Here is a 27,975-nt window from a genome sequence, read left to right on the forward strand (position 1 = left end):
ATCCAACCCAGAAGCCAGCCGCACCAATGTGTCGGAGGAAACAGTACACCTGGCAACCGTGTCAGCGTGCATTGCACCCAACACGCCACACGAGTCACTAGTGCACGCTGGAACAAGGACATCCCAGCCAAACCCTCCCCTAGTCCGTACGACACTGGGCCAATTGTGCACCGCCACATGGGTCTCCCAGTCGCGGCCAGCGGCAACAGAGCCTGGACTCAAACCCAGAATCTGTAGTGGCACAGCTAGCAGCACAGCTAGCACTGTGATGCAGTGCCAAGACCACTGCGCCACTCGGGAGGCGGATATGAGACTATTAACGCAGTAGCCTGTGTTGCTAACTGCCGTGTATTTTTAAAGTTACATTTACTGTATGTATTGTCAGCAGTGTATTGATTGGTGCTGTTAGAACTCATGCAGCTATGTTGTCGTAATGTTCCTCTGCAGACAGTGATGGCCGGAGCCTACCTCATCGCTCAGGGCTTCTTCAGTGTCTACAGCATGTGTGTTGACACCCTGTTTCTCTGCTTCTGTGAGTACCAACACCATCTAACTCTCCAACAGCACAACACCACCTAACCCTCCAACACCACAACACCGCCTAACCCTCCAAAACCTACACCACTATAACTCTAACAGGGTAAGGTGGTCTTGTGGTACAGTAGTGTAAGGAAGAGTAAGGTATAATATAGTAAGGTATAGTAAGGTATAATATAGTAAGGTATAGTAAGGTATAGTAAGGTATAGTAAGGTATAATATAGTAAGGTATAATATAGTAAGGTATAGTAAGGTATAATATAGCAAGGTAGAGTAAGGTATAGTAAGGTATAATATAGCAAGGTAGAGTAAGGTATAGTAAGGTATAGTAAGGTATAATATAGTAAGGTATAGTAAGGTATAATATAGTAAGGTATAGTAAGGTATAATATAGTAAGGTATAGTAAGGTATAATATAGTAAGGTATAATATAGTAAGGTATAGTAAGGTATAATATAGCAAGGTAGAGTAAGGTATAATATAGTAAGGTATAATATAGTAAGGTATAGTAAGGTATAATATAGCAAGGTAGAGTAAGGTATAATATAGTAAGGTATAATATAGCAAGGTATAGCAAGGTAGAGTAAGGTATAATATAGTAAGGTGTAATATAGTAAGGTGTAATATATTAAGATACAATATAGTAAGGTATAATATAGTACGGTACAATATAGTAAGGTATAATATAGTAAGATACAGTATAGTATTGTACAGTATAGTAAGGTACAGTATAGTAAGGTGTAATATAGTGTCATGACGTTGCCCTCTTTGGATACAGCAAGCCCCATCCCCCTCTCCCTTTCCTCCTTCAACTAGGCTGCTGTGGTCAGAGAGAGGTCATAAATTCCTGAGGATCTCCTCATGGCCACACAGTGTAAGATAATTTTCATAGAGAACAAAGGAATTTCTTCCACCTCACAGAACTTGAGGTCTGAACAAATTTCATGTTCCGGAGAAAGTATAAAAGATCGGTGAAGAATCCAGCTATGAACTGGTCCATTTGTTACAATTTGGGGAAGCTCATGGGAGGTGGTGTGGCCACATTACCATGACACGGTTTATATAATAGCCTCAGATATGAGATTTACATCTAATTGTTGTATAAGATGAATGAGTGAGTGAGTATGATACTGTTTGTAAAATTGTGTAATGTGATTTTGGACTGTTTAATGAAGGAAACTCCAATTCCCTTTTGAGTTTAACTAAATCAGAGGACCGCCCCTGAGCCCAGTTAGGGTCAGGCATCCTGGGACAGCCCCTTTTCTGCAATTCCCTATAAAACCCAATTTTGAGAAATTCTCAGGCAGACCATGTTTCTCTCAATCACAGGAGTACAAAGGTTGCAGACCATTGCTGAATCTTTTAACCATACCACGTGGTTAAACTCTTAGACTATCGATACCGACAGAATAAGAACAAGTCTTTGATATTAATTACTAGTCTGCAGCTAGGAATTCGGTATCATTGAACGCGAAGAACGACAACCGCCGAAACATCCATTCTACAACATGAATGAATGTCACTCTGAACTATTCACTATATCCACGACAGAGAGAGAGAGAGATGGACAATTCTACAAAAGAAACAAACTTTTCAACAGTGGTCAAGATGACACACTGAGCGTAAATATAGATATTGATTGCAATTGTTCCCGAATGAGTGAGCGTTCATGTGTAAAGGATTAGCATTTCAATTGTTAGAATTATCAACTCTGTAGTGACATCTTAAAATAAATAATTCATTAATCAGAAGACTATTTGATCAGATATAAAATATCTGAAAAGTTATTTTAGGAAATGATAACTTTGTAATCTGATTATTTTCCTTGGTGCCCCGACTTCCTAGTTAATTACAGTTACATAATCAGTTTAATCGCGTAATACTAATTACAGAGAATCTTTGATAAAAACTAAGTCTTCAATTTAATGATAGTAAAGACATGACAAAAGTAAAGCACAGTATGGTAAGGTACAGTATTGTAAGGTACAGTATAGTAAGGTATAATATATTAAGGTATGGTAAGGTATAGTAGAGTAGTAGAGTAGTAGAGTGACTCCAGTGTTTCTCCCTCATACAGTGGAAGATCTAGAGAGGAATGATGGAACAATGCAGAAGCCTTATTACATGTCCAGGAACCTGATGAGGATCCTCCGCAAACCCAAACCGTTTGTTACAGCCCTGCCAGAGTAGTAGTAACCTTTAACCCCTGAGTTAACCCCTAACCTTTAGCCCAACCCTCTTCCAATAAACCTATCAGCATTCTTATTCTGGCTACCTATGGTGTATATATTTAGGGAGTCAGAAATGCATCCTTCGTTGTTAAAAGAGGAAGTATTTATACGAAATAGAAAATATTATTCTATACATTCCAATTACTTCACCATTACTGCACAATACTACACAATATATGCCTTCTCTTATAAGAATACTTTCTCTAGAGCCGAATGATTGATAGAAATGTAATGTGATCACTGTACATGAACAAACTCTGTGAGAGGTCAAGGCCCAGGTCTGGGCAGTGCTATGACTGAGTAGGCCTTGGCTTTGAGTACCACACTGGCTACTCCTATCAGGTCTGGTAGGGAGGTCTGGCTTTCAGCAGGTACGAACTGGAAATCTCGCAACAAGTAGGCGGTGAACAGAAACAATTCCATTTTGGCCACGGCCTCCCCCAAACACAGCCGAGCGCCCCCTCCGAAAGGCAGGAGAGCACGCGTTGAGGCCCCCCCACCCTCCAGGAACCGCTCTGAAAGAGAGAGGGTCTACTGTTAGCTGCTGCTGGAATTATGTTGCTGAGCCAAGTGAAAGCAATGCTAGGTTGCATCCCAAATGGTACCCTATTCCCTATATAGTGCACTACTTTTAACCTGAGCCTTATAGGGAATAGGACGCCATTTGGGACATTGCCAGTACACTCAATAGCCCAGCACCTGGTTTGAAGGAATAGGGATCCGTCCACACTGCAGGGTCATGATGCGCCCCAAACAAATTGGGGATGATGACAGTGTTCTTAGGGATGAAGTAGCCTGCAATACTGAACACATATGGAATAGACACAGAATTATACTGTACATTGCAAATACATTGAGTATATCAAACATGAGAAACACCTTCCTAATATTGAGTTGTACCCCCCTCCCTCAGAACAGCCTCAATTCATTGGGACATGGACTACAAGGTGTCGAAAGCGTTCCACAGGGATGCTGGCCCATGTTTACTCCATGTTTCCCACAGTTGTGTCAAGTTGGCTGGATGTCCTTTGAGAGGTGGAGGAAACTTGATACACACAGGAAATTGTTGACAGTGAAAAACCCAGCATCGTTGCAGTTCTTTTTTTCTTTTTTTCCCCTTCTTTTTCTTTTTTACCCATTTTTCTCCCCAATTTCGTGGTATCCAATTGTTGTAGTAGCTACTATCTTGTCTCATCGCTACAACTCCCGTACGGGCTCGGGAGAGACGAAGGTTGAAGGTCATGCTTCCTCCGATACACAACCCAACCAGCCGTACTGCTTCTTAACACTGCTTCTTAACACATCCAACCTGGATGCCAGCCGCACCAATGTTTCGGAGGAAACACCGTGCACCTGGCAACCTTGGTTAGCGCGCACTGCGCCCGGCCCGCCACAGGAGTAGCTGGTGCGCGATGAGACAAGGACATCCCTACCAACCAAGCCCTCCCTAACCCGGACGACGCCTAGGCCAATTGTGCGTCGCCCCACGGACCTCCCGGTCGCGGCCAGTTACGACAGAGCCTGGACGCGAACCCATGGACTCTGATGGCACAGCTGGCGCTGCAGTACAGCGCCCTTAACCACTGCGCCACCCGGGAGGCCGCGTTGCAGTTCTTGACACAAACTGATGCGCCTGGCACCTACTACCATACTCCATTTAAAGGCAATGGAATATTTTGTCTTGCCCATTCACCTTCTGAATGGCACACATACACAATCCATGTCCCAATTGTCTCAAGGCTTAAAAATCCTTCTTTAACCTGTCTCCTCCCCTTCATCTACACTGATTCGCCTGGTCTGCCTGGATTCGCCTGGTCAGTCTGTGATTTGGAAAGAGCAGGTGTTCTTCATGTTTTGTATACTCAGTGTATAAACATGCATTAGTACTGTATGATGAGGTATTACATTTAGGTAGAAAAACGGCACAGAAGGGAAGTTGGCAAGGCAAATGTACTGTACAAAGCAGAGTAACAGCATCAAAACATAAGCTCCCTTAGGATGGTGAAAGTTACACATAGCTGTACAGTACTTTCCCACAGTGCATTTATTGAGATGCTCTGTAGAGTAATCTTATACAGTAATGATATACAGTAATGATATTACAGTAAAGATATACAGTAATGATATAGAGTAGAGATATACAGTTATGTTATACAGTAATGCTATACTGTACTACAGTAAGTATATCTCAGAGGAGACTGGTGGGAGGGGTTATAGGAGGACAGGCTCATTGTAATGGCTGGAATGGATTTGATGGAATACATCAAATAAATGGAAATGTTTGACTCTGTTCCATTTATTCCATTTTAGCCTGTCCTACTATAGCTCTTCCCACAAGCCTCCCATGGTATAGCTTCTATTCACCTGCTGTCTCTGATGGCTCTGTGAGGCACAGCTAGCGGAGCCACAGGTCTGAGTCTGAGCACCTCACTGATCACAGCACACAGCACTGGCAGCCTGTGTCTGTCACTGTACTGAGGGTAGCGCCCGTCCAGCACCGAACACAACTCATCATACACTCTGTACTGCACCTAGGGAGGAGGAAAGAGAGAGAGACAGAGATGGAGGGAGAGAGAGAGTAAGAGAGACAGAGGGAGAGAGAAAGAGAGAGAGAGAGATGGAGGGAGAGAGAGAGAGTAAGAGAGACAGAGGGAGAGATAAAGGGAGAGAGAGAGATGGAGGGAGAGAGAGAGAGTAAGAGAGACAGAGGGAGAGATAAAGGGAGAGAGAGATGGAGGGAGAGAGAGAGTAAGAGAGACAGAGGGAGAGATAAAGAGAGAGAGAGATGGAGGGAGAGAGAGAGAGAGAGAGAGAGATGGAGGGAGAGAGAGAGTAAGAGAGACAGAGGGAGAGATAAAGAGAGAGAGAGATGGAGGGAGAGAGAGAGTAAGAGAGACAGAGGGAGAGAGAAAGAGAGAGAGAGAGATGGAGAGAGAGAGAGAGTAAGAGAGACAGAGGGAGAGATAAAGGGAGAGAGAGATGGAGGGAGAGAGAGAGAGTAAGAGAGACAGAGGGAGAGATAAAGAGAGAGAGAGAGATGGAGGGAGAGTAAGAGAGACAGAGGGAGAGAGAAAAGAGAGAGAGAGAGATGGAGATGGAGGGAGAGAGAGAGAGTAAGAGAGACAGAGGGAGAGATAAAGAGAGAGAGAGAGATGGAGGGAGAGAGAGAGAGTAAGAGAGACAGAGGGAGAGATAAAGAGAGAGAGAGAGAGATGGAGAGAGAGAGAGAGAGTAAGAGAGACAGAGGGAGAGATAAAGGGAGAGAGAGATGGAGGGAGAGAGAGATGGAGGGAGAGAGAGATGGAGGGAGAGAGAGAGAGTAAGAGAGACAGAGGGAGAGATAAAGGGAGAGAGAGATGGAGGGAGAGAGAGAGAGAGATGGAGGGAGAAAGAGAGAGTAAGAGAGACAGAGGGAGAGAGAAAGAGAGAGAGAGAGATGGAGGGAGAGAGAGAAAGAGAGAGTAAGAGAGACAGAGGGAGAGAGAAAGAGAGAGAGAGAGATGGAGGGAGAGAGAGAGTAAGAGAGACAGAGGGAGAGATAAAGGAGAGAGAGAGATGGAGGGAGAGAGAGAGAGTAAGAGAGACAGAGGAGAGAGAAAAGAGAGAGAGAGATGGAGGGAGAGAGAGAGAGTAAGAGAGACAGAGGGAGAGAGAAAGAGAGAGAGAGAGATGGAGGGAGAGAGAGAGAGTAAGAGAGACAGAGGGAGAGAGAAAGAGAGAGAGAGAGATGGAGGGAGAGAGAGAGAGTAAGAGAGACAGAGGGAGAGATAAAGAGAGAGAGAGAGATGGAGGGAGAGAGAGAGAGTAAGAGAGACAGAGGGAGAGAGAAAGAGAGAGAGAGAGATGGAGGGAGAGAGAGAGAGTAAGAGAGACAGAGGGAGAGATAAAGGAGAGAGAGAGATGGAGGGAGAGAGAGAGAGTAAGAGAGACAGAGGGAGAGAGAGAGAGAGAGATGGAGGGAGAGAGGGAGAGAGAGAGAGAGAGATGGATGGAGGAGAGAGAGAGAGTAAGAGAGACAGAGGGAGAGAGAAAGAGAGAGAGAGAGATGGAGGGAGAGAGAGAGAGTAAGAGAGACAGAGGGAGAGAGAAAGAGAGAGAGAGAGATGGAGGGAGAGAGAGAGAGTAAGAGAGACAGAGGGAGAGAGAAAGAGAGAGAGAGAGTGGAGGGAGAGAGAGAGAGTAAGAGAGACAGAGGGAGAGAGAAAGAGAGAGATGGAGGGAGAGAGAGAGTAAGAGAGACAGAGGGAGAGAGAAAGAGAGAGAGAGAGATGGAGGGAGAGAGAGAGAGTAAGAGAGACAGAGGGAGAGATAAAGGAGAGAGAGAGATGGAGGGAGAGAGAGAGTAAGAGAGACAGAGGGAGAGAGAGAGAGAGAGAGAGAGATGGAGGGAGAGAGAGAGAGTAAGAGAGACAGAGGGAGAGAGAAAGAGAGAGAGAGAGATGGAGGGAGAGAGAGAGAGTAAGAGAGACAGAGGGAGAGAGAAAGAGAGAGAGAGAGATGGAGGGAGAGAGAGAGAGTAAGAGAGACAGAGGGAGAGATAAAGGGAGAGAGAGAGATGGAGGGAGAGAGAGAGTAAGAGAGACAGAGGGAGAGATAAAGGGAGAGAGAGTGAGAGAGATTGAGTGAGAGAGAAAGAGAGAAGCATCTCACCATGTGAAGTGATCTCAAACTTAAGTTTTGACTTACAGTCTATAATGGAATGCAAGCCAACAACACATCTGTGGGTTTCAGTCTAGTTCCATCTCTATAGAATACTATGTAAAGCATATATCAAAGGTCTGAGGACACTGGTGAATACAGTGTATTGTATTGTATTGTAGTGTAGTGTAGGTTATTGTAGTATAGTGTGTAGAGTAGTGTTGTGTAATGCATTGTATTATAGTGTGGTATAGAGCAGTGTAGTGTAGTGTATATACTTCTGTAGTGTAGTGTATTGTATTGTAGTATAATGTGTAGAGTAGTGTAGTATAGTGTAGGGTAGTGTAATGCATTGTATTATAGTGTGGTATAGAGCAGTGTAGTGTAGTGTAGTTTAGTGTATAGAGTTATGTAGTGTAGTGATGTGTAGTGTATATAATATGTAGTGTAGTGTATCTAGTTCTGTAGTGTAGTGCAGTGTAGTGTATAGAGTTCTGTAGTGTAGTGCAGTGTAGTGTATAGAGTTCTGTAGTGTAGTGATCTGTAGTGATGTGTAGTGTATCTAGTTCTGTAGTGTAGTGCAGTGTAGTGAATAGAGTTCTGTAGTGTAGTGATGTGTAGTGTATAGAGTTCTGTAGTGTAGTGCAGTGTAGTGTATAGAGTTCTGTAGTGTAGTGCAGTGTAGTGTATAGAGTTCTGTAGTGTAGTGCAGTGTAGTGTATAGAGTTCTGTAGTGTAGTGATCTGTAGTGATGTGTAGTGTATCTAGTTCTGTAGTGTAGTGCAGTGTAGTGAATAGAGTTCTGTAGTGTAGTGATGTGTAGTGTATCTAGTTCTGTAGTGTAGTGTAGTGTAGTGAATAGAGTTCTGTAGTGTAGTGCAGTGTAGTGTATAGAGTTCTGTAGTGTAGTGATGTGTAGTGATGTGTAGTGAATAGAGTTCTGTAGTGTAGTGATGTGTAGTGTATCTAGTTCTGTAGTGTAGTGTAGTGTAGTGAATAGAGTTCTGTAGTGTAGTGCAATGGTTCCCACACTTTTATTAGTCCCCTACCCCTTCAAACATTCAACCTCCAGCTGCATACCCCCTCTAGCACCAGGGTCGAAGCACTATCATATTCATGTTTTTTGCCATCATTGTAACCCTGCCACACACACACTGTATAATACATTTATTAAACATAAGAATGAGTGTGAGTTGTCGTCACAACCCGGCTCGTGGGAAGTGACAAAGAGCTCTTATAGGACCAGGGCACAAATAATAATATAATAGTAATCAATAATTTTGCTCATTATTTAACCATCTTACATATAAAACCTTATTTAAAACCTTAACTCACCACAGGTTAATGAGAAAGGTGTGCTTGAAAGGATGCACATAACTCTGCAATGTTGGGACGTATTGGAGAGAGTCTCATTCTTAAATCATTTTCCACACAGTCTGTGCCTGTATTTAGTTTTCATGAGGGCCGAGAATCCACTCTCACGTGGTTGCAAAGGGCAACAGTGTCTTAACAGCTCGATTTGCCAAGGCAGGATACTCTGAGCGCAGCCCAATCCAGAAATCTGGCAGTGGTTTCTGATTCTGATTCAATTCAATTTTCATAGAACCGCTTGTTGTAATTTCGATGAGTCTCTCTTGTTTAGATATGGTAAGTGGACTGGAGGCAGGGCATGAAAGGGATAACCAATCCAGTTGTTTGTGTCATCCACTTCGGAAAGTACCTGCGTAAATTGCACACCCAACTCACTCAGGTGCTTTGCTATATCCCATTTGACATTGTCCGTAAGCTTGAGTTCATTTTCACACAAAAAATCATACAATGATGGAAAGACCTGTGTGTTGTCCTTATTAATGCAGACAGAGAAGAGCTCACACTTCTTTAATCATAGCCTCGATTTTGTCCCACACATTGAATATAGTTGTGGAGAGTCCCTGTAATCCTAGATTCAGATCAGTCAGGCAAGAAAAAACAACACCCAGATAGACCAGTCGTGTGAGGAACTCGTCATCATGCAAGTGGTCAGACAAGTGAAAAACATCACCCAGATAGGCCAGTCGTGTGAGGAACTCATCATCATGCAAGTGGTCAGACAAGTGAAAAACATCACCCAGATAGGCCAGTCGTGTGAGGAACTCATCATCATGCAAGTGGTCAGACAAGTGAAAAACATCACCCAGATAGGCCAGTCGTGTGAGAAACTCATCATCATGCAAGAGGTCAGACAAGTGAAAAACATCACCCAGATAGGCCAGTCGTGTGAGAAACTCATCATCATGCAAGTGGTCAGACAGGTGAAAAACATCACCCAGATAGGCCAGTCGTGTGAGAAACTCATCATCATGCAAGTGGTCAGACAAGTGAAAAACATCACCCAGATAGGCCAGTCGTGTGAGAAACTCATCATCATGCAAGTGGTCAGACAGGTGAAAAACATCACCCAGATAGGCCAGTCGTGTGAGAAACTCATCATCATGCAAGTGGTCAGACAGGTGAAAAACAACACCCAGATAGGCCAGTCGTGTGAGAAACTCATCATCATGCAAGTGGTCAGACAGGTGAAAAACATCACCCAGATAGGCCAGTCGTGTGAGGAACTCATCATCATGCAAGTGGTCAGACAGGTGAAAAACATCACCCAGATAGGCCAGTCGTGTGAGAAACTCATCATCATGCAAGTGGTCAGACAAGTGAAAAACACCACCCAGATAGGCCAGTCGTGTGAGAAACTCATCATCATGCAAGAGGTCAGACAAGTGAAAAACATCACCCAGATAGGCCAGTCGTGTGAGGAACTCATCATCATGCAAGTGGTCAGACAGGTGAAAAACATCACCCAGATAGGCCAGTCGTGTGAGAAACTCATCATCATGCAAGTGGTCAGACAGGTGAAAAACATCACCCAGATAGGCCAGTCGTGTGAGAAACTCGTCATCATGCAAGTGGTCAGACAGGTGAAAAACATCACCCAGATAGGCCAGTCGTGTGAGAAACTCATCATCATGCAAGTGGTCAGACAAGTGAAAAACATCACCCAGATAGGCCAGTCGTGTGAGAAACTCGTCAGACAAGTGAAAATTATGGTCAGTAAAGAAAACTTTAAGCTCGTCTCTCAATTCCAAAAAACATGCCAATACATTGCCCCTTCATAACCAGCGCACTTCTTCTGTATGTTGTAAAAGCGTTACATGGTCGATGCCCATATCTTTGCACAGTGCAGAAAATACATGAGAGTTCAGGGACCTTGCTTTAACAAAGTTAACCATTTTCACTGTAGTGTCCAAAACGTCTTTCAAGCTGTCAGGCATTCCTATGGCAGCAAGAGCCTCTCAGTGGATGCTGCAGTGTACCCAAGAGCCTCTCGGTGGATGCTGCAGTGTACCCAAGAGCCTCTCGGTGGATGCTGCAGTGTACCCAAGAGCCTCTCGGTGGATGCTGCAGTGTACCCAAGAGCCTCTCGGTGCATGCTGCAGTGTACCCAAGAGCCTCGGTGGATGCTGCAGTGTACCCAAGAGCCTCTCAGTGGATGCTGCAGTGTACCCAAGAGCCTCTCGGTGCATGCTGCAGTGTACCCAAGAGCCTCTCGGTGGATGCTGCAGTGTACCCAAGAGCCTCTCAGTGGATGCTGCAGTGTACCCAAGAGCCTCTCAGTGGATGCTGCAGTGTACCCAAGAGCCTCTCGGTGGATGCTGCAGTGTTCCCAAGAGCCTCTCGGTGGATGCTGCAGTGTACCCAAGAGCCTCTCGGTGGATGCTGCAGTGTACCCAAGAGCCTCTCGGTGGATGCTGCAGTGTACCCAAGAGCCTCTCGGTGGATGCTGCAGTGTACCCAAGAGCCTCTCGGTGGATGCTGCAGTGTACCCAAGAGCCTCTCGGTGGATGCTGCAGTGTACCCAAGAGCCTCTCGGTGGACGCTGCAGTGTACCCAAGAGCCTCTCGGTGGATGCTGCAGTGTACCCAAGAGCCTCTCGGTGGATGCTGCAGTGTACCCAAGAGCCTCTCAGTGCATGCTGCAGTGTACCCAAGAGCCTCTCGGTGGATGCTGCAGTGTACCCAAGTGGCGTCGGGAGCAACTGCTTGCACGCGCGTTACCACTCCACTATGTCTCCCTGTCATGGCTTTTGCACCATCAGTACAGATACCAACATGAGCAGCAGCTACGTTTGGCTACATACGGACCGTTAGTGGAATCTCCGCGAGAGAGTAACGGTTCATGTGATTGGATGTTAATTATTTAACTAGGCTACCTGTATTTGACATTGTGTTGTTAACCACTCAATGGTTTAATTTGATTTTTGGCAGTGAAACAAGGTTAATCAGGCGAGGAAAAAACCTCATCCAAATGTACATCCCCGTTGAACTGTTTGAAAATGTGAAGCAGAAAACATTTTTATAAAGTGTGAATCACATTTTTATTTGACGTACTCCAGACGACATTGCGCGTATCCCTGGTGGTAGTATAGTGTATCTAATTCTGTAGTGTAGTGTAGTGTATAGAGTTCTGTAGTGTAGTATAGTGTATAGAGTTCTGTAGTGTAGTGTAGTATAGTGTATCTAATTCTGTAGTGTAGTGTATAGAGTTCTGTAGTGTAGTGTAGTATAGTGTATCTAATGTATCTACAGATGCACAATCGAGAGCATCCTGGCGGGCTGTATCACCGCCTGGTACGGCAACTGCTCCGCCCTCAACCGTAAGGCTCTCCAGAGGGTAGTGAGGTCTGCACAACGCATCACTGGGGGCAAACTACCTGCCCTCCAGGACACCTACACCACCCGATGTTACAGGAAGGCCATAAAGATCATCAAGGACATCAACCACCCGAGCCACTGCCTGTTCACCCCGCTATCATCCAGAAGGCGAGGTCAGTACAGGTGCATCAAAGCTGGGACCGAGAGACTGAAAAACAGCTTCTATCTCAAGGCCATCAGACTGTTAAACAGCCACCACTAACATTGAGTGGCTGCTGCCAACACACTGACACTGACACTGACTCAACTCCAGCCACTTTAATAATGGGAATTGATGGGAAATGATGTAAATATATCACTAGCCACTTTAAACAATGCTACCTTATATAATGTTACTTACCCTACATTATTCATCTCATATGCATACGTATATACTGTACTCTATATCATCGACTGCATCCTTATGTAATACATGTATCACTAGCCACTTTAACTATGCCACTTTGTTTACATACTCATCTCATATGTATATACTGTACTCGATACCATCTACTGTATCTTGCCTATGCTGCTCTGTACCATCACTCATTCATATATCCTTATGTACATATTCTTTATCCCCTTACACTGTGTATAAGACAGTAGTTTTGGAATTGTTAGTTAGATTACTTGTTGGTTATTACTGCATTGTCGGAACTAGAAGCACAAGCATTTCGCTACACTCGCATTAACATCTGCTAACCATGTGTATGTGACAAATAAAATTTGATTTGATTTGATTTGAGTATAGTGTATCTAATTCTGTAGTGTAGTATAGTGTATCTAATTCTGTAGTGTAGTGTATAGAGTTCTGTAGTGTAGTATAGTGTATAGAGTTCTGTAGTGTAGTATATTGTATAGAGTTCTGTAGTGTAGTGTAGTGTAGTATAGTGTATCTAATTCTGTAGTGTAGTGTATAGAGTTCTGTAGTGTAGTGTAGTATAGTGTATCTAATTCTGTAGTGTAGTATAGTGCATCTAATTCTGTAGTGTAGTATAGTGTATCTAATTCTGTAGAGTAGTATAGTGTATCTAATTATGTAGTGTAGTGTAGTATAGTGTATCTAATGCTGTAGTGTAGTATAGTGTATCTAATTCTGTAGTGTAGTGTAGTGTATAGAGTTCTGTAGTGTAGTATAGTGTATCTAATTCTGTAGTGTAGTATAGTGCATCTAATTCTGTAGTGTAGTATAGTGTATCTAATTCTGTAGTGTAGTGTATAGAGTTCTGTAGTATAGTGTATCTAATTCTTTAGTGTAGTGTATAGAGTTCTGTAGTGTAGTGTAGTATAGTGTATCTAATTCTGTAGTGTAGTTTATAGAGTTCTGTAGTGTAGTGTAGTATAGTGTAGTGTAGTGTATAGAGTTCTGTAGTGTAGTATAGTGTATCTAATTCTGTAGTGTAGTATAGTGTATCTAATTATGTAGTGTAGTGTAGTATAGTGTATCTAATGCTGTGGTGTAGTATAGTTTATCTAATTCTGTAGTGTAGTGTAGTATAGTGCATCTAATTCTGTAGTGTAGTATAGTGTAGTGTATAGAGTTCTGTGGTGTAGTATAGTGTATCTAATTCTGTAGTGTAGTGTATAGAGTTCTGTAGTGTAGTGTATAGAGTTCTGTAGTGTAGTTTATAGAGTTCTGTAGTGTAGTGTAGTGTATTGTATAGAGTTCTGTAGTGTAGTGTATTGAGTTATGTAGTGTAGTGTGTACAGTTCTGTAGTGTAGTGTATAGAGTTCTGTAGTGTATAGAGTTGTGTAGTGTATACAGTTATGTAGTGTAGTGTAGTGTAGTGTATAGAGTTCTGTAGTGTAGTTTATAGAGTTCTGTGGTGTAGAGTATTGTGTTCTGTAGTGTAGTGTATAGAGTTCTGTAGTGTATAGAGTTGTGTAGTGCATAGAGTTCTGTAGTGTATAGAGTTGTGTAGTGTAGTGTATACAGTTATGTAGTGTAGTGTAGTGTATAGAGTTCTGTAGTGTAGTGTATAGAGTTCTGTAGTGTAGTGAATAGAGTTGTGTAGTGTATTGTATAGAGTTCTGTAGTGTAGTGTATAGAGTTCTGTAGTGTAGTGTATAGAGTTCTGTAGTGTAGTGTGTAGAGTTCTGTAGTGTAGTGTGTAGAGTTCTGTAGTGTATAGAGATGTGTAGTGTAGTGTATAGAGTTCTGTAGTGTAGTGTATAGAGTTCTGTAGTGTAGTGTATAGAGTTCTGTAGTGTATAGAGTTGTGTAGTGTATAGAGTTGTGTAGTGTAGTGTATACAGTTATGTAGTGTAGTGTAGTGTATAGAGTTCTGTAGTGTAGTGTATAGAGTTCTGTGGTGTAGTGTATAGAGTTTTGTAGTGTATAGAGTTCTGTAGTGTAGTGTAGTGTACTGAGTTATTTAGTGTAGTGAGTGTATTGAGTTTTGTAGTGTTGCGTATTGTATTGAGTTCTGTAGTGTAGTGTATAGAGTTCTGAGTGTCGTTTATTGTATTGAGTTTTGCAGTTAGTGTATTGAGTTCTGTAGTGTAGTGTATAGAGTTCTGTAGTGTCGTTTATTGTATTGAGTTTTGCAGTTAGTGTATTGAGTTCTGTAGTGTAGTATAGTGTATAGAGTTCTGTAGTGTAGTGTATTGAGTTCTGTAGTGTAGTGTATAGAGTTCTGTAGTGTCGTTTATTGTATTGAGTTTTGCAGTTAGTGTATTGAGTTCTGTAGTGTAGTATAGTGTATAGAGTTCTGTAGTGTAGTGTATAGAGTTCTGTAGTGTAGTGTATAGAGTTCTGTGGTGTAGAGTATTGTGTTCTGTAGTGTAGTGTATAGAGTTCTGTAGTGTAGTGTAGTGTACTGAGTTATTTAGTGTAGTGTAGTGTAGTGTATTGAGTATTGTAGTGTGTATTGTATTGAGTTCTGTAGTGTAGTGTATTGTATTGAGTTCTGTAGTGTAGTGTATAGAGTTCTGTAGTGTAGTGTATAGAGTTCTGTAGTGTAGTGTATAGAGTTCTGTAGTGTCGTTTATTGTATTGAGTTTTGTATTGTGTATTGTATTGAGTTCTGTAGTGTAGTGTATTGTATTGAGTTCTGTAGTGTATTGTATAGAGTTCTGTAGTGTATTGTATTGAGTTCTGTAGTGTAGTGTATTGAGTTCTGTAGTGTAGTGTATTGAGTTCTGTAGTGTCGTTTATTGAGTTCTGTAGTGTATTGTATTGAGTTCTGTAGTGTAGTGTATAGAGTTCTGTAGTGTATTGTATAGAGTTCTGTAGTGTAGTGTATAGAGTTCTGTAGTGTAGTGTATAGAGTTCTGTAGTGTATTGTATTGAGTTCTGTAGTGTAGTGTATAGAGTTCTGTAGTGTAGTGTATTGAGTTCTGTAGTGTATTGTATAGAGTTCTGTAGTGTATTGTATTGAGTTCTGTAGTGTAGTGTATTGAGTTCTGTAGTGTAGTGTATTGAGTTCTGTAGTGTAGTGTATTGAGTTCTGTAGTGTAGTGTATTGAGTTCTGTAGTGTAGTGTATAGAGTTCTGTAGTGTATTGTATAGAGTTCTGTAGTGTAGTGTATAGAGTTCTGTAGTGTATTGTATAGAGTTCTGTAGTGTCGTTTATTGTATTGAGTTTTGCAGTTAGTGTATTGAGTTCTGTAGTGTTGCGTAGTGTATTGTGTTCTGTGGTGTAGTGTAGTGTATAGAGTTTTGTAGTGTACCTCAGGCCTGTGCAGTAGAAAGGCCACAGTCCAGCTGAGCCAGGCAGCTGTTGTCTCTGTTCCCCCGATCAGAAGGTCCACAGTGGCCATGTGGACGTGAGTGTCTGTCAGGACCTGTGAATGGACCATGTCCTTACTGCAGACCATGAGCATATGTGTGACCCAAATGGCACTCTATTCTCTATATAGTGCACTGCTTTTAACCAGGGCCATGGTCAAAAGTAGTGCACTAGGGAATCGGGTGCCATTTCGGATGCGCAATATAACACTTACTATTACACATTTATAGCAATTAGTAGGCTTATATTGTAAGCATTTGCTATGTGATTTTGATTGATTACCACGATAAACCACAGCCTGGTCTCATAGACGAGACATGACATAGTAAACGTTAATCTGGACAATCCAAATTAGTATGATATGTTACGTTTGGTGTGGTTACATAAGAAAGAAAGTAACTTAACGCGGAATGTCTAGCAACCCAAGGGTTGTGTGTTTGAATCTCGTCACGGATAACTTTTATCTAATTAGCAACTGTGCAACTACTTACTACTTTTTAGATGCTTTGCAACTACTTAGCATGTTTGCTAACGCTTCCCCTAACCAAAACTTTAACCCTTTAATCTAACTCCAAACCTTAACCCCTAACCCTAACCCCTAGCCTTTCTAACGTTAGCCTTAGCCACCTAGCTAACAAATTAGAATACGCAACATATCATACTTTTTGCAAATTCGTAACATATTGTACGAATTTCAGTTAATACATACTATACAAAATGTAACCTATAATACTAATTGTAGTGTCCCGGATTCACTTCACTATCTTACGTCTACATCTGAGTTCAGGTTGTAAACCATGATAAGAACCTACCACTCCCTGTGTTGTGTCCTGGGGCTTCCCAAGGCCGTTGAGGAGAGCGCTTGTGATGGCAATGTCTTCCTCTGATGTTTTGCTCGGTGCCTGCATCTGTGGCAGCAATACATTTCATATCTTCCATATGCTACCAATGTACCCATATTACATTACAGATGCTTTTTAAAACTTTGACATGATTGTCTTTGTGTTTGCTGCTGGCTACTTGAACATAAGTTTGAAAAAGAAGCTACAGTATTCACACCAACCTTGTACTCATCCAGATGTGTTCTGATGATGTCATCTCTCCTGGCCACCTCTTTCAGAAGACGGGAGAACGGAGGATTGGGCAATTTCTTGGACAAATGGGAACAGATCAATATAACTACACAATAGAATCACATATTCCCACTTTTGTTTGCACCGTTTTAGACATTTTAATTTGTGCATCAGAGTAGCTATCTGTGCATGCAGTTTCCCTGTCAGATAGTGTAGTATGAGTGTATAAACTTGACCGACCCTGAGCAGTGGGAAGCAGTCCAGAGCAGAGATCCAGGGAGAGCCCCATAGAGACACGATCTCATTAAGACAGCCATGCAGTCTCTGCAGCTCTGCAGAACTCTTCTCATACTAAAAGACACAGACAAATAGACAAAGGTCACAAACACAGACAAATGAATCAATATATTACAGGAAGTCCCACTTATACCATTTACCATTTGATACTACTGTATGTATAGTGTCTTTGCTTCCTTGAAAAGTTATTTAAAAAATCCCATTTGTTATTATTATTATCATTATCATAATTATTATTATTATCCTAGTATTATCATAATTATTATTAATATTATTATTATTTACAGTACACACAGTAGTACAGGAGATGCTTTACCATATGTGGCATAACCCTTTTCCACCTTCTATAACATGATTATACATTATTCATAAAGCACCAATAGGTTTTTCTTTTATAAAGGATTGATAAACCCTTTCAGGTTGGGCCCTGGGACTAAACACCTCCCTCTGCAACTGGATTCTGGACTTCCTGAAGGGCTGCCCCCCCAGGTGGTAAGGGTAGGTAACAACACATCCACCACGCTGATCCTCAATACGGGGCCCTCTCAGAGGTGCGTGCTCAGTCCCCTCCTGTACTCCTTGTTCACTCATCACTGCACGGCCAGGCACGACTCCAACACCATCATTAAGTTTGCCGATGACACAACAGTGATAGGCCTGATCACCAACAGCAACGAGACAGCCTATAGGGAGGAGGTACAGGAAAAGGGGGACTGAGCACGTCCCCATTCTCATCGACCGGGCTGTAGTGGAGCAGGTTGAGAGCTTCAAGTTCCTTGGTGTCCACATCACCAACAATCTAACATGGTGCAAGCACACCAAGACAGTCGTGAAGAGGGCATGACAAAGCCTATTCCCCCTCAGGAGACTGAAAAGATTTGGCATGGGTCCTCAGATCCTCAAAAGGTTCTACAGCTGCACCATCGAGAGCATCCTGACGGGTTGCATCACTACCTGGTATGGCAACTGTTCGGCCTCGGACCGCAAGGTACTACAGAGAGTAGTCCGTACAGCCCAGTACAACACTGGGGCCAAGCTTCCTGCCATCCAGGACCTCTATACCAGGCGGTGTCAGAGGAAGGCCCTAGAAATTGTCAAAGACCCCAGCCACCCCAGTCATAGACTGTTTTCGCTGCTACCGCATGGCAAGTGGTACCGGAGCGCCTAGTCTAGATCCAAGAGGCTTCTCAACAGCTTTTACCCCCAAGCCATAAGACTCCTGAACATCTAATCAATTGGCTACCCAGACTATTTGCATTGCTCTTTTACACTGCTGCTAATCTCTGTTATTATCTATGCATAGTCACTTTAATAACTCTACCTACTCTACCTCTATGTACATATTACCTCAATTACCTCGACTAACTGGTTCTCCCACACATTGACTCTGTACCGGTACCCCCTGTATATGGCCTCGCTATTGCTATTTTACTGCTGCTCTTTAATGATTTGTTACTTTTATTATTGATTTATTTTGGTATTTATCTTAATACTGCATTAAGGGTTAAGGGGTTGTAAGTAAGCATTTCACTGTAAAGTCACTGTGAAGTCTCCACCTGCTGTATTTGGCACATGTGACAAATGCAGTTTGATTTGATTTGATCACCAACCCCACTAGATAACCAGCCTGGTTCAATTTTCCAACTGTGTTATATAACTGCTTATCGTGTCTCTGCTGTTAGATAGCTTACCCACGCAGTGGTTAATAAAATACATGACTATATTTCCGTCATGGTTATCCCTTGGCCAAACCTGGTGTCTCTCTTCATTCTAATTCTGGGTTATGTCCCAAATAACACCCTATTCCCTATATAGTGCACTAGATTTTCACCAAAGCCCAAGTAGCGCACTATATAGGGAATAGGGTGCCACTCCTGGTGTATACACTGTACAGACTCAAAGAACTAACAGATAGCTGGCTTCAAATAGTGTGGGTTTCTTCCAGATACTTGATTGAGCCTGCCTGGAGCAGCCGGATCAAATGGGTGTGGTTTCTTTTTTTGGGACTGTTCCATTGATTCCGTTGTGCCAGGCAAGCTCAATCAAGCGCAGACAACAAATACTATTTGAACCCAGGTGTGATCCTCACCTCTTTCCCAAAGGCCAGTGTGGTGATGATGTTACTGGCTGCTACAGTGAAATCCTCAGAGAGATCTGCAGCTCTGCCGTTATAGTCCAGCAGCACCTGATGGATCACAGGTTACATATTCAGATATAAACTCCCTCACTGTAAACTAAATATCGATTGCCTCAACTTAAGAAGATGAGTTACCCCGCTGACTTGTGACTTCAACTTTTTTGGGGCTGTAACTTTCCCAATTTGAAACCACTACATCGTCATTACACAAGGCCACAAACAAGAAGTACAACAAGTGATACATCATTAAGTTGTGGTTGGCATGTTGCTGAGGTTGTGTTGCATTGTGTAATCTCCAGTTGAGTCAGTCAGTGTACTGGTACATGCTGGTTTACATTCCTTCTCAGAACACAGTGTATTTGTTCCATGCTGCTGTTCCCTCCCTTGGTAGAGAAAGTGTTCTGTGTTCTGTGCAAGGGTTCGAAATACCTGCACATTGGTGTATGCTCCATTATAGTTCATTACAATGTTTTGACCCCCAGAAAGGTCGAAGGTCTTCGTGGAGTAAACATTGCAATAAACTATACAGGAGCATACAACCATACTGTATAGAACTCTAGAATGCTGAAGCTGAGAGATTCTTTTTGTGAGGGTGGATACTTCACAAACCCAAAATCTTTATTTCTAACAGGCTTACCCCAGAACCTAATCAAGCATCTGAACAAATGACAAAATATTTGAGTTCTGGTTTAACCCAGATTAGGATCCTAGCAACATGACAAACATTCATCCATCTTGGTCAGGGAATCTTTCCTTTGAGAAACTGATCAAATGTGTTCAAATATTGTGTAAAACAATGAATTTGTACATGTACAGGTCATTCTGAAAGTATTCAGACCCTTTCTCTTTCCCCAATGTTGTTACGTTACAGCCTTAATCTAAATAAATACACATTTGATCAATCTACACACACTACCCCATAATGACAAAGCAAAAACAGGTTTAGAACTGTCATGTGTTTCATCTCTACTTGTCTCAGGTGGAGGGCCTGTTTCTGGATGACCCAGTGGAGCGACTTCTGGGAGCAGCGTTGCAGTGCATTATGGGCCAGACGGCGATGGGCCCTCCACTCCTCACTGTAGTCCCCCAGAGAGATGGAGCGGCCTCCCCCTGACACCACGTCTCCTGAGAGACCGGTAGGGAGGGAGGGAGGGGGTAGAGAGAGAGAAGGAGAGAGGGAGGTAGGTAGGGAGAGAGGGAGGGAGCGATGAGATAAGGAGAGAGGGAGAGATGGAGGGAGGGAGGGAGGGGGGGTAGAGAGAGAAGGAGAGAGGGAGGTAGGTAGGGAGAGATGGAGGGAGGGAGGGGGTAGAGAGAGAAGGAGAGAGGGAGGTAGGTAGGGAGAGATGGAGGAAGGGAGAGGGGTAGAGAGAGAAGGAGAGAGGGAGGTAGGTAGGGAGAGATGGAGGGAGGGGGTAGAGAGAGAAGGAGAGAGGGAGGTAGGTAGGGAGAGATGGAGGGAGGGAGGGGGTAGAGAGAGAGGAGAGGTAGGTAGGGAGAGATGGAGGGAGGGAGGGGGTAGAGAGAGAGAAGGAGAGAGGTAGGTAGGTAGGGAGAGATGGGAGGGAGGGAGGGGGTAGAGAGAGAGAAGGAGAGAGGGAGGGAGGGGGTAGAGAGAGAGAAGGAGAGAGGGAGGTAGGGGTAGAGAGAGAGAAGGAGAGAGGGAGGTAGGTAGGGAGAGGGGTAGGTAGGGAGAGATGGAGGGAGAGAGAGAGAAGAAGGAGAGAGGGAGGTAGGTAGGGAGAGATGGAGGGAGGGAGGGAGGGGGTAGAGGGAGAGAAGGAGAGAGGGAGGTAGGTAGGGAGAGATGGAGGGAGGGGGTAGAGAGAGAAGGAGAGAGGGAGGTAGGTAGGGAGAGATGGAGGGAGGGAGGGGGGGTAGAGAGAGAGAAGGAGAGAGTGAGGTAGGTAGGGAGAGATGGAGGGAGGGAGGGGGTAGAGAGAGGGAGGTAGGTAGGGAGGGAGGGAGGGGGTAGAGAGAGAGAAGGAGAGAGGGAGGTAGAGGTAGAGAGAGAAGGAGAGAGGGAGGTAGGTAGGGAGGTAGGTAGGGAGAGATGAGATAAGGAGAGAGGTAGGTAGGTAGGGAGAGATGGAGGGAGGGAGGGGGTAGAGAGAGAGAAGGAGAGAGGTAGGTAGGTAGGAAGAGATGAGATAAGGAGAGAGGGAGGTAGGTAGGGAGAGATGGAGGGGGGTAGAGAGAGAGAAGGAGAGAGGGAGGTAGGTAGGGAGAGATGAGATAAGGAGAGAGGGAGGGAGAGATGAGAGAAGGTGGGGTGAAATGGAGGGTGGAGAAAGAGAGTGAGGTGAAGGGTAAATCATATGAATCAAAAGCACTGTTGGCTCAGAGTAACAGAAGTGAGTGATGGTTGCTGTGAAAACTGGGGTGGTTCTAGTAACATGTTCTCAGAGTAACAGAAGTGAGTGATGGTTGCTGTGAAAACTGGGGTGGTTCTAGTAACATGTTCTCAGAGTAACAGAAGTGAGTGATGGTTGCTGTGAAAACTGGGGTGGTTCTAGTAACATGTTCTCAGAGTAACAGAAGTGAGTGATGGTTGCTGTGAAAACTGGGGTGGTTCTAGTAACATGTTCTCAGAGTAACAGAAGTGAGTGATGGTTGCTGTGAAAACTGGGGTGGTTCTAGTAACATGTTCTCAGAGTAACAGAAGTGAGTGATGGTTGCTGTGAAAACTGGGGTGGTTCTAGTAACATGTTCTCAGAGTAACAGAAGTGAGTGATGGTTGCTGTGAAAACTGGGGTGGTTCTAGTAACATGTTCTCAGAGTAACAGAAGTGAGTGATGGTTGCTGTGAAAACTGGGGTGGTTCTAGTAACATGTTCTCAGAGTAACAGAAGTGAGTGATGGTTGCTGTGAAAACTGGGGTGGTTCTAGTAACATGTTCTCAGAGTAACAGAAGTGAGTGATGGTTGCTCAGAGTAACAGAAGTGAGTGATGGTTGCTGGGAAAACTGGGGTGGTTCTAGTAACATGTTCTCAGAGTAACAGAAGTGAGTGATGGTTGCTGGGAAAACTGGGGTGGTTCTAGTAACATGTTCTCAGAGTAACAGAAGTGAGTGATGGTTGCTGTGAAAACTGGGGTGGTTCTAGTAACATGTTCTCAGAGTAACAGAAGTGAGTGATGGTTGCTGTGAAAACTGGGGTGGTTCTAGTAACATGTTCTCAGAGTAACAGAAGTGAGTGATGGTTGCTGGGAAAACTGGGGTGGTTCTAGTAACATGTTCTCAGAGTAACAGAAGTGAGTGATGGTTGCTGGGAAAACTGGGGTGGTTCTAGTAACATGTTCTCAGAGTAACAGAAGTGAGTGATGGTTGCTCTGGGGTGGTTCTAGTAACATGTTCTCAGAGTAACAGAAGTGAGTGATGGTTGCTGTGAAAACTGGGGTGGTTCTAGTAACATGTTCTCAGAGTAACAGAAGTGAGTGATGGTTGCTGGGAAAACTGGGGTGGTTCTAGTAACATGTTCTCAGAGTAACAGAAGTGAGTGATGGTTGCTGTGAAAACTGGGGTGGGTCTAGTAACATGTTCTCAGAGTAACAGAAGTGAGTGATGGTTGCTGGGAAAACTGGGGTGGTTCTAGTAACATGTAACATGTTCTCAGAGTAACAGAAGTGAGTGATGGTTGCTGTGAAAACTGGGGTGGTTCTAGTAACATGTTCTCAGAGTAACAGAAAGTGATGGTTGCTGGGAAAACTGGGGTGGTTCTAGTAACATGTTCTCAGAATAACAGAAGTGAGTGATGGTTGCTGGGAAAACTGGGGTGGTTCTAGTAACATGTTCTCAGAGTAACAGAAGTGAGTGATGGTTGCTGGGAAAACTGGGGTGGTTCTAGTAACATGTTCTCAGAGTAACAGAAGTGAGTGATGGTTGCTGTGAAAACTGGGGTGGTTCTAGTAACATGTTCTCAGAGTAACAGAAGTGAGTGATGGTTGCTGGGAAAACTGGGGTGGTTCTAGTAACATGTTCTCAGAGTAACAGAAGTGAGTGATGGTTGCTGGGAAAACTGGGGTAGTAACATGTTCTAGTAACATGGTTCTCAGAGTAACAGAAGTGAGTGATGGTTGCTGGGAAAACTGGGGTGGTTCTAGTAACATGTTCTCAGAGTAACAGAAGTGAGTGATGGTTGCTGTGAAAACTGGGGTGGTTCTAGTAACATGTTCTCAGAGTAACAGAAGTGAGTGATGGTTGCTGTGAAAACTGGGGTGGTTCTAGTAACATGTTCTCAGAGTAACAGAAGTGAGTGATGGTTGCTGTGAAAACTGGGGTGGTTCTAGTAACATGTTCTCAGAGTAACAGAAGTGAGTGATGGTTGCTGTGAAAACTGGGGTGGTTCTAGTAACATGTTCTCAGAGTAACAGAAGTGAGTGATGGTTGCTGGGAAAACTGGGGTGGTTCTAGTAACATGTTCTCAGAGTAACAGAAGTGAGTGATGGTTGCTGTGAAAACTGGGGTGGTTCTAGTAACATGTTCTCAGAGTAACAGAAGTGAGTGATGGTTGCTGTGAAAACTGGGGTGGTTCTAGTAACATGTTCTCAGAATAACAGAAGTGAGTGATGGTTGCTGGGAAAACTGGGGTGGTTCTAGTAACATGTTCTCAGAGTAACAGAAGTGAGTGATGGTTGCTGGGAAAACTGGGGTGGTTCTAGTAACATGTTCTCAGAGTAACAGAAGTGAGTGATGGTTGCTGTGAAAACTGGGGTGGTTCTAGTAACATGTTCTCAGAGTAACAGAAGTGAGTGATGGTTGCTGGGAAAACTGGGGTGGTTCTAGTAACATGTTCTCAGAGTAACAGAAGTGAGTGATGGTTGCTGGGAAAACTGGGGTGGTTCTAGTAACATGTTCTCAGAGTAACAGAAGTGAGTGATGGTTGCTGGGAAAACTGGGGTGGTTCTAGTAACATGTTCTCAGAGTAACAGAAGTGAGTGATGGTTGCTGTGAAAACTGGGGTGGTTCTAGTAACATGTTCTCAGAGTAACAGAAGTGAGTGATGGTTGCTGTGAAAACTGGGGTGGTTCTAGTAACATGTTCTCAGAGTAACAGAAGTGAGTGATGGTTGCTGTGAAAACTGGGGTGGTTCTAGTAACATGTTCTCAGAGTAACAGAAGTGAGTGATGGTTGCTGTGAAAACTGGGGTGGTTCTAGTAACATGTTCTCAGAGTAACAGAAGTGAGTGATGGTTGCTGTGAAAACTGGGGTGGTTCTAGTAACATGTTCTCAGAGTAACAGAAGTGAGTGATGGTTGCTGTGAAAACTGGGGTGGTTCTAGTAACATGTTCTCAGAGTAACAGAAGTGAGTGATGGTTGCTGGGAAAACTGGGGTGGTTCTAGTAACATGTTCTCAGAGTAACAGAAGTGAGTGATGGTTGCTGTGAAAACTGGGGTGGTTCTAGTAACATGTTCTAGTAACATGTTCTCAGAGTAACAGAAGTGAGTGATGGTTGCTGTGAAAACTGGGGTGGTTCTAGTAACATGTTCTCAGAGTAACAGAAGTGAGTGATGGTTGCTGGGAAAACTGGGGTGGTTCTAGTAACATGTTCTCAGAGTAACAGAAGTGAGTGATGGTTGCTGTGAAAACTGGGGTGGTTCTAGTAACATGTTCTCAGAGTAACAGAAGTGAGTGATGGTTGCTGTGAAAACTGGGGTGGTTCTAGTAAGGTGTTCTCAGAGTAACAGAAGTGAGTGATGGTTGCTGGGAAAACTGGGGTGGTTCTAGTAACATGTTCTCAGAGTAACAGAAGTGAGTGATGGTTGCTGGGAAAACTGGGGTGGTTCTAGTAACATGTTCTCAGAGTAACAGAAGTGAGTGATGGTTGCTGGGAAAACTGGGGTGGTTCTAGTAACATGTTCTCAGAGTAACAGAAGTGAGTGATGGTTGCTGTGAAAACTGGGGTGGTTCTAGTAACATGTTCTCAGAGTAACAGAAGTGAGTGATGGTTGCTGTGAAAACTGGGGTGGTTCTAGTAACATGTTCTCAGAGTAACAGAAGTGAGTGATGGTTGCTGTGAAAACTGGGGTGGTTCTAGTAACATGTTCTCAGAGTAACAGAAGTGAGTGATGGTTGCTGTGAAAACTGGGGTGGTTCTAGTAACATGTTCTCAGAGTAACAGAAGTGAGTGATGGTTGCTGTGAAAACTGGGGTGGTTCTAGTAACATGTTCTCAGAGTAACAGAAGTGAGTGATGGTTGCTGTGAAAACTGGGGTGGTTCTAGTAACATGTTCTCAGAGTAACAGAAGTGAGTGATGGTTGCTGTGAAAACTGGGGTGGTTCTAGTAACATGTTCTCAGAGTAACAGAAGTGAGTGATGGTTGCTGGGAAAACTGGGGTGGTTCTAGTAACATGTTCTCAGAGTAACAGAAGTGAGTGATGGTTGCTGTGAAAACTGGGGTGGTTCTAGTAACATGTTCTCAGAGTAACAGAAGTGAGTGATGGTTGCTGTGAAAACTGGGGTGGTTCTAGTAAGGTGTTCTCAGAGTAACAGAAGTGAGTGATGGTTGCTGTGAAAACTGGGGTGGTTCTAGTAACATGTTCTCAGAGTAACAGAAGTGAGTGATGGTTGCTGGGAAAACTGGGGTGGTTCTAGTAACATGTTCTCAGAGTAACAGAAGTGAGTGATGGTTGCTGGGAAAACTGGGGTGGTTCTAGTAACATGTTCTCAGAGTAACAGAAGTGAGTGATGGTTGCTGTGAAAACTGGGGTGGTTCTAGTAACATGTTCTCAGAGTAACAGAAGTGAGTGATGGTTGCTGTGAAAACTGGGGTGGTTCTAGTAACATGTTCTCAGAGTAACAGAAGTGAGTGATGGTTGCTGGGAAAACTGGGGTGGTTCTAGTAACATGTTCTCAGAGTAACAGAAGTGAGTGATGGTTGCTGTGAAAACTGGGGTGGTTCTAGTAACATGTTCTCAGAGTAACAGAAGTGAGTGATGGTTGCTGTGAAAACTGGGGTGGTTCTAGTAAGGTGTTCTTCACCGGTGTAAGAATGTGGTCTCCCAGCAAAGTCCGACCATTTCTTCACCAAGGCTTCTCTGATGATGTCACCACTGTTTAATACCACCATGGCTGCAGCAAACACAACATACAGAGTCAAGACAAACGTACTGTAATACTGAAAACATTCACATACTGAGGATATTACATGTATAAACAACTATTCTAACTGTCTTGAAACAGAGTTAACTTGAGTCACTTGGTTGGAAGTGACTTCATTACTTGTGTTGCCACACTTGAGGCGGTAGATGTTGCCATAGCGACGTGCCAGGGAGGTCAGGTGACTGGGCAGGTGGTCGTGTGCCAGCTCCAGCATGTTGCCCAGCAGAGGGAGAGAGAGAGGGCCAGGGAGAGAGGGAGAGAGAGAACGGGGAAAGAACTGATAGACAGAGTGCAGAAGTCTAGACCCAACAGCTGGGATGGAGGAGGTGGATAACATACAGTAGGAACACAAAGGGAACGTTGGTTGTCATTCTCTTCATAATGTTACTGTTGACCATTGCTAATCAAGCGAAGCCACGTGCCCATAAGGAAAATGACTTGTCCTACTTCCATTTACATTGAGGTTTACATAAGGCCTATTCATAGCCTATATATAATCTAATGATAAGCAGAGTTCCAGGTTAAGCAGCTAAGATAGATTGTTGAACAGACTCATCGATTGTCCTGGACCCTTGAAGGGCCAATCAGCAGTTGCTACATCCATCATGTGTATGATATTAAGGATATGTACCCATTGATTATTATAGAATACAACTTAGAAATGCCTTAATGAGCTTAGTTCCACTGTCGTTCCCCATCAGAACCCAAAATATTAGATTGTTTTACTCCGATGTTTGTAAACAAAGTGAATGTCAACAAACACTGTAGAGCGTCAAAACATGGTTACAACTATCATGTTGATATCATGGATAGCTCTGTCTATGAATTTGAGAGAGATGACATTTCTCCAGCCACATCTCTCAGCTTTTAAACCAAACACTTTGTCTGTGTTTCTACAGCTAATTGGCCCTTTACCTGTAGGACATAGACTGTACAGTACATACAGGAAGAAAGAGCATTGTATTGATTACCTGTAGGACATAGACTGTACAGTACATACAGGAAGAAAGAGCATTGTATTGATTACCTGTAGGACATAGACTGTACAGTACATACAGGAAGAAAGAGCATTGTATTGATTACCTGTAGGACATAGACTGTACAGTACATACAGGAAGAAAGAGCATTGTATTGATTACCTGTAGGACATAGACTGTACAGTACATACAGGAAGAAAGAGCATAGTATTGATTACCTGTAGGACATAGACTGTACAGTACATACAGGAAGAAAGAGCATAGTATTGATTACCTGCTGACTGACATCCATTGGGTTCTCCCTGTGTAACTTTGTCTCCTTTTCCAGGGAGGTAGATGAGCAGGATCCATAACAGTGTAAGCATGACCACAGCACCCACAAACACCACTGACACATATGCTGTCATTATGCAGGCTTTAAGTCTTACTCTCCCTGTCCCCCCAAAAATCACCTTTCACTCTGGTCTTCCCTTTTATACAGGACTCCTGACAGAGTCTCTTCAGTGTTAGCATGGTCCTGCTCAAGGA

General features: G+C 43.5%; 2 protein-coding genes across 3 annotated transcripts in view; one reads left to right on the plus strand and one right to left on the minus strand.

The window, feature by feature from the left end:
* LOC112243770 (choline transporter-like protein 4) overlaps positions 1-2,728 on the plus strand; it is a 22,540-nt gene extending 19,812 nt beyond the window's left edge. Inside the window, exons 21-22 of the mRNA XM_042318803.1 lie at positions 448-532; positions 2,616-2,728. Coding sequence (XP_042174737.1) covers positions 448-532; positions 2,616-2,728 — 198 coding nt within the window. The remainder of the gene's footprint in view (positions 1-447; positions 533-2,615) is intronic.
* Positions 2,435-27,961, minus strand: LOC112225325 (steroid 21-hydroxylase). Of its 2 annotated transcripts, XM_042318801.1 has the most exons (12): positions 27,722-27,950; positions 26,591-26,782; positions 26,351-26,440; positions 20,341-20,495; positions 19,323-19,418; positions 17,177-17,287; positions 16,927-17,013; positions 16,676-16,771; positions 15,805-15,918; positions 5,134-5,300; positions 3,469-3,572; positions 2,435-3,284 (listed from the first exon to the last, which is right to left on the minus strand). In XM_042318801.1, exons 1-12 carry the CDS (start codon positions 27,852-27,854, stop codon positions 3,037-3,039), a joined length of 1,593 nt encoding a protein of 530 aa, XP_042174735.1. In that variant the 5' UTR covers positions 27,855-27,950; the 3' UTR covers positions 2,435-3,036. The 2 variants fall into 2 exon arrangements, with proteins under 2 accessions (XP_042174735.1, XP_042174736.1); XM_042318802.1 differs by lacking the exon at positions 26,591-26,782 and having other exon boundaries at positions 27,722-27,961.
* Positions 27,962-27,975: the final 14 nt, after the last annotated feature.

The sequence above is a fragment of the Oncorhynchus tshawytscha genome, unplaced genomic scaffold, assembly GCF_018296145.1.
Source record: "Oncorhynchus tshawytscha isolate Ot180627B unplaced genomic scaffold, Otsh_v2.0 Un_scaffold_13173_pilon_pilon, whole genome shotgun sequence".
Classification (NCBI taxonomy): Eukaryota; Metazoa; Chordata; class Actinopteri; order Salmoniformes; family Salmonidae; genus Oncorhynchus; species Oncorhynchus tshawytscha.

Excerpts from the sequence above, each read along its gene's own strand:
- LOC112225325 (XM_042318801.1), bottom strand. The coding sequence starts at position 27,854 with ATGACAGCATATGTGTCAGTGGTGTTTGTGGGTGCTGTGGTCATGCTT. Across the intron at positions 20,496-26,350 it reads GAGACCACATTCTTACACCG|GAGACGTGGTGTCAGGGGGA; the intron begins GTGAAGAACACC and ends CCGGTCTCTCAG. Across the intron at positions 3,285-3,468 it reads TCCCTATTCCTTCAAACCAG|AGCGGTTCCTGGAGGGTGGG; the intron begins GTGCTGGGCTAT and ends TCTCTCTTTCAG.